General features: G+C 36.0%; 1 protein-coding gene across 3 annotated transcripts; it reads left to right on the top strand.

Moving 5' to 3' along the window:
* The first annotated feature begins 2,141 nt into the window (after positions 1-2,141).
* Positions 2,142-4,669, top strand: LOC112289307 (uncharacterized). 3 transcript variants are annotated; one of them, XM_073537995.2, is made up of 6 exons: positions 2,142-2,354; positions 3,153-3,250; positions 3,475-3,609; positions 3,815-3,887; positions 4,157-4,198; positions 4,334-4,669. In XM_073537995.2, exons 1-5 carry the CDS (start codon positions 2,264-2,266, stop codon positions 4,195-4,197), a joined length of 438 nt encoding a protein of 145 aa, XP_073394096.1. In that variant the 5' UTR covers positions 2,142-2,263; the 3' UTR covers position 4,198; positions 4,334-4,669. The 3 variants fall into 3 exon arrangements, with proteins under 3 accessions (XP_073394096.1, XP_024390200.1, XP_024390199.1); XM_024534432.3 differs by lacking the exon at positions 4,157-4,198; XM_024534431.3 differs by lacking the exon at positions 4,157-4,198 and having other exon boundaries at positions 3,815-3,916.
* Positions 4,670-6,303: the final 1,634 nt, after the last annotated feature.

The following is a 6,303-nucleotide window of genomic DNA, read 5'->3' as shown; positions in this document are numbered from 1 at the left end:
TTCAATAAACATCTTTCTTTACCAATTATGGTTATTATCTATAATTTGATAGTTTTAAATTTTTAAAAGTTGATAATCTTGTAGCAAAAGATTTGGCAAATTTTTTGTCAAAGATATATACAACAATGAAGACACAGTTAAAAGAAGTTCAAGAATGACAAAAGATGAATGTAGATGCCTATTACAAGAAATAATCACAATTTAAGATCAGTGAGAAGGTATAGTTACTTCATTGTAATATCAAGACTATTCAATTTTGTAACAAGTTGAATTATCATAGGCTTGAACCTTTTCCTATTTGTGAATAAATTAATCTTATTGCTTATCAATTACATCTATCAAAGTGTATGAAGATCCATTCTATATTTCATGCATCTCTTTTAAAATTATATAAGATAGTGAATATATTGAGAAGAAGACAAATGCTACGTCTTTCTATTGAAGTAGATAATAATTAAGAGTTTGAGGTAGAAGAAGTTTTAGATTTTAAGCAGAGTCAAAATAGATTAAAATATCTTATTCATTGGCACAGATATGATATTAATAAATGCACATATGACCTAACAAAGAATCATGCAAATATAGTAAAGAAGGTTGAAACTTTTCATTGACAACATCCATCAAAACTAAGGTAAAAAATAGAAAATCTTTACTATAAAAAAATAAGATTTAAAAAAGATAGCATTCTACTTTACACTCTTATTTGTAACTTCTTTAACTTTTTGATGCTAAAAAGATGAAGAACCAATAACTAAGAGATTTAACTTAAGAGCTATTACTTGCTGATTTATTAGACAAGACATTGTGATTGTTACAACCTTCATGACAACATAATTGAAATAAAGATCTTCAAGAATGATATGTCTTTCTTCAAATAGATGGCAAAAAATAATGTATTTGGTATCATGACCTTTGAAGGGACTACCAATGTTTGATAATTTTATTAGACGTAGGAACAACTCTTGATAATGTTCTAAAATGTTTTATTTAAAGGAAGTTATGAGGGCTTCAACAACAATCAAATAAAAAGGTGGTCTTTCCACCTTAGTATAGGATACTATTGATGGTTGAAAGGACCAATCAACCATCTTCAAAGATAGTACATTGGATAGCTCTTCATGTAGCTTTTAGTTAGATAGTATATATGGAGGCAAGAATGAAGTCTTCTTCACTCTTATTAATACCTTTCTAATCTTTAGTCTTATTTCAAGACTTTCTAGACTTTTTGTCTTTGGCAATAGCCATTCCAATTTAATACTATATCATCTTTGAGTGATTTTTTAGTCCTTTGAATGACACAAGAATATATTAAAGATTTCTTTCTTCAAGATTCATATCCTTGACAAATAGTCATATTAACATTTAATAATAAAATATAAAACTATAAATTCGGGTTGCAATAAACTAATAAAATATAATTTATTGTAATTGATTGACAACATTTGAAGTATTTTGGTGATTTTTGAAGTTCCTAATTTATTTATGAAATAGAAATTACTAAGTTCTATAAATAAAGAAAGGAATGAAGAAAAGAAATCATAAAGTTTGGTTGGTAAGAAGAAATCTTTGTTTTTTGCAATGTTTAAAATTTATAAATCAGAAAAAGAAAAGAAATGGATTTTGAAGGTGGAAAGATTCCTATTTCCATATCAAACATTATTTAAATGAAGGTCGAAGACAGAAGAACGGATGGATGAGAACGGACCCGAATGGAGACACGCATTCAATCAATCAATGACAGACAGAACTGGGAGGACAGCAGCAGCAGTACCACCACCACGAGGCTCTCGTCATTCCTGTAACGGATGAGTGATAATGTTGATGGATGAATGATGAGCGTGGAGGGAGGGAAGGGACCCCCGGCTCCCACGTGCGCTCCCCTTCCCTCCCAACCTGCGTCGTCCACAAGGGAAAATAAATATAAAACAAAACTATGGATTGTGAGCTTTGCAGCACCCTATCTATCTATCTATCTATCTAATTCCACCGGCTGCAGCAGGTGCCCATGCGGGTGTGTCACCGGCACAAGACTGTGGGTGGGGCAGGGGGCGTGGGTCATCCTTCCTTCGTTTCGTGCGCGTTTCCCTCTCTTCCTCTCATCCCGATTGCTGGCCCAGTGCACGCCAGCGTTTCTCTCTTTCTCTTCCAGAGTCAATTCGGAGCGTTTGCAGCTGCACCCACGTCCCGTTCACAACGGTGCGAAATTGCCAACACTCAGTTGATTAGTCAATTGCGAGCTTGATTGAAGTAAGTGGAGGAGGAGATGATTGGTGCCGAGATGACGTCCAGAGCGCTCTGCTCGTGCTCTGCTCAAGTTCCTGGAGCGCAGGCTAGGTTAGGGACTTCCAGAGCAGGTAATTGACGATGATTTGTTCAACTTCAATGAGTTTAGGGCTTCAATTCGGGCGAAATTGGTGTATTGAGGATTGTTTGTGACGTGACTTCTATTCCGCATGTGTAATCTGTAGATACGTGTCATGATTTGGGTTGCGGTGCGTTGGTAATTGGTTGAATATCCTGAGCGCCCATGAAGGACTTATTGCTTTCTGCAGATGTCAGTCGATAGATTTAGCACTACTAAGTAATTTGTACACAGGACCCTGTTTTGTTTTGTTTCGTTTTGATTGTTGTGTTCCAATATTTTTCAACTTTTAAATGAATCACTGGTCAAAGGCAATTAATTAAATAGTTGGGTTCGTTGGAATTTGTTGCCTCGTCGTTGGCAGTTTGTTCTATAATGTGTGAATGGCCGCATTGCACACGAGTTAGGATTTGAATTCCTGAGGTGCATTAAGTTGTATCTTGAGAGGACTTTGTGTATCTCATTATGAAATGAAGTCATTATGCCAACGTTATGGAATAGCTTTAGGAACGTCACGGAATTTTCACGAATTTCATGCACGCAGAAATTCCACAAGGTTTTCAAATTAAGTTGTTTGTGGTATTTTCGAGTTCGGATGGATATAAACCAAAGCTATCGTGCACCTCATGAGGCATTTCTGTTGTGAAGATCTATCAGGGTTTCGTTCCGAGGAAGTTATTCCATATGAATAATTATTACAATGATCGGGTGATATCTGTAGTTGAGTTACATGGCAAAGCATGGTTCTCTTCTGAAGCGCACATTGATTGAATTTTGTGGTTGTAAACAGGCATAGGCACTAGCAGCTTTGGATTACTCAGATTAAATCACTTGAAGCCCGTTAAGAATTTCAGGCGATTACAAGTGCAGGCGGCAGTCGAAATTGACGTACGCACGTGAACTTTTTTCTCCTCGTTTCCTGCCATATCTGTCGACAGCCAGAATCAAATGCGTTCTATCCGGGTCTACGATAATTAAGACGTGGTTGTTGCATACTTTTAACAATCTAGACATGCTTTTCACATTTTGTCAGCATTTGTAGCAGAGATCCATGTGTTGGCTGCACTTTTTGTTGCATCTTTTTGAGATTTAGAAGTTTGTCTTATATCCAGGATAACCAAGTATCAAATGGACCTCTTCGAGGCTCTAAACTGCCTCCCAAGAAACCGGTGATGGTGGATCCCCTGGAGGCAAAGCGTTTGGCTGCTTTAGAATGGAAGCAACTCCAAGAACGCGTAGCCTTTCAGGTCCGCAGTTTCACACAACCATCATGAAAGGTTTCTAGTCTTTGAGACAAACATTGCGTAATCAACCAGAAGTTTATAAATGAATTGGAAGTTTAAATTTTTAGGAGACACAGTGTCAAATTGAGGGATATTAACGCAACAGTTTAGAAAACCTAGAAAAGTTACTGTAGCTCAGAGAACGTGCGCGGCTTTGACTGGCATGCAGAAACAACAAAAGATTGAAGCAATCAATGGAGGATGGGCAGTGCTAGGTTTGATGATTGGGATTGTTTTGGAAGGTAATACTGGCAAAGGCATCTTAGCTCAAGTAAGTCAATTGCATATTATTCGATTTTCTCAGAGTGCTAATGCCTGCTTGCTAATGTACTATTATATATTTTTTTTCGTGGTCAATGAATTTATTTATCCAGTAGTAGGTGATCGTGTAAATATCTTGCTGCATGTGTTTGAAAAAGGTGGAACTACTGATGCGCCTAACCAATAGATTCTCTTTGCTAATTTAGTAATGGAAACTCAATTTGCATTTTGATGAGAGTTGTGTTGGCAGAATTTGGAACCGATGTCTACCACAATATTGTATTATGTTAAGGTTTGAAAAATTGGTTGGTGATTTTGTAATACTTTGAGAGTAGATTATGCATGGCTGAAACTTTGATATGGTCTGCGTATACTGTCTCAAAACTCAATAGATGTATTCTGAATCTCCAGTGTTGATTAAATGCAGGTGGCAGGGTATTTAGATTCATTAGCTGATTTTATTGCAAGCATAACACCAGGAACGCCCAGCGTCTAGACAGCAATCACAGCTTGGCATCCTAATTACAATGTGCAGTGGTTTACTAACTGACTTTTTAGTTTCGCCGTGTGCTCATATCTTTACAAGAACAAGGCAGTCTTTAATATTTGAAATTTGTGAGACATAGTTACTGGATTAGAGTTGGAAAGAATTGACTATTTTTTTGAGGATTTGAATTTCTGCTACTTTTATTGTTCTCTCCACAGTATTTGGCGTTTTGAAAAATTATTAGATCTTGCAGTATTATTACGTTTTGCTTCATCACCCAATTGTTGTAGACTATGACACATACGAGTCTGCCGTTCTAAACAGCTTTTATTGAACAACGGTTATATGCAAGATGATGTTCTATTTGGAACTAATTCAATTCACATTTGAATCATAGAGATGATAGAATGGGCTTTTGGAAAAACAAAAAAATACATGCATCTTTCAGAATACTAAGAAATTTATTTTATGTAAAACAGATATGGGAAGGTGTTGAATTTATGATTTATTATTTTAACTAAATATATTAATTCGAAATCAAGGTTTTGTGTTTGAATAAGTAAAACATATATATATATATATAAGTAATTTGTATACAATTGATTATTATGGTCTCAAAAATAAAATAGAAAAATGTTGTTTGAACAATTTTGAATCAACATTAGATTTTAATTTTTTAGTTCATCTTTCTTTTATCTAGAACTTTCTTAGGATTGTCGAAGAAAGTTCAATCTCAGTAATTAGCAATCCTTTATCGACGAAACTAGCATGCCAAGACACTCACAAACGGCAAAAATTGTGGTCTTACTCTTCCAGCCTACATTGTTCGAACACCTGCATGGCTTCTACCCCATAACCATATCGTCCAAGCCTCTCCTGCCGTGACGGAATCTGCAACAGGGCTAGGCTACCGCTAGAAAACAACTTCTTAGTCAGAGGTGGACAAGTAATCATTCTGTCGCCTCCCGAGTTCTCATATTTCTTCGGCAGATGTTGATATCGTTTTGCAGCAGCAGCATTGAGCTTCAGGAACCGGAAATACTTGCCAACTTGAGGAGACCAAACCGCCGGATTCTGTGTTGTTCCTTGATGCTTCTAACTTCTCTGTTTGTTTAAGGATTTGTTTCCAGCATCAGAAAATCCTCTCGTCCTGTAGGAATAGGATATCTTTCTAGAAGAGTCTGCCCAAGAATGATGATGCGGAATGAGCTCGTGAACCTTCACCCTGTCCGACGAAAGAAGTTACGAGAATTGTGTTTGTGTGTTCTGCATGCATACAGTTGGAACTTGGGCTGCAGAAGGTTTGGATGATTTTTTTTTGTAGTTACATGTCTTCTCTAACAATTCGAGACTTTACATGTGGTAATGTTTGTTTATTTTCTTTGAAATGGGCTGTCTTATTTCAGCTGCAAGGTTGATTTGAGATCCAAGTCAGTATTGACAGATTTTGAGGAGGTGGCCTCAAAGCATACAATTGATGTTAATAATTAATTTGCCAAAGAAGTGTCTCATATTATTATTGTATTTATGTTTTATGTGATTATTATATTTAAGGTAATGATAAAGTGATCCAAAATTTTACTAAAGTGATGTATCTATCATTACAATCAATGAAAAAATAATTACATCTAAATTCATTTCTCTACTACTAGATCTGCAACCAATGAGAAGAAAGCACATTCATCCACAATCATGATAATTTAATCTTCATTGCCACATTCTACAATTATTAGCCATGGTAGTCTTTAATTATAGAGCTCTAATTATTTGTTTAAAAGAAGGAAGGACCTACCACAAGTTTATTTCATTACTCCATGCCTTGTTGCAATCAGCACAGTGTTGGCTTTTCCTTTTTTGCCACCTTCCTCTTTGCATAGCTTCTCTGCCACTCTCCTATCTTTCCATGGCTT

This window comes from Physcomitrium patens, chromosome 12 (genome assembly GCF_059467195.1).
Source record: "Physcomitrium patens ecotype Gransden chromosome 12, ASM5946719v1, whole genome shotgun sequence".
Lineage (NCBI taxonomy): Eukaryota > Viridiplantae > Streptophyta > Bryopsida > Funariales > Funariaceae > Physcomitrium > Physcomitrium patens.
This window is presented reverse-complemented; position numbering and strand designations above follow the sequence as displayed.

Coding starts and splice junctions, on each gene's coding strand:
- LOC112289307 (XM_024534431.3), top strand. CDS start 2,264: ATGATTGGTGCCGAGATGACGTCCAGAGCGCTCTGCTCGTGCTCTGCT. Junction 2,355..3,152: donor GTTAGGGACTTCCAGAGCAG/GTAATTGACGAT, acceptor GGTTGTAAACAG/GCATAGGCACTAGCAGCTTT. Junction 3,917..4,333: donor GCAAAGGCATCTTAGCTCAA/GTAAGTCAATTG, acceptor GATTAAATGCAG/GTGGCAGGGTATTTAGATTC.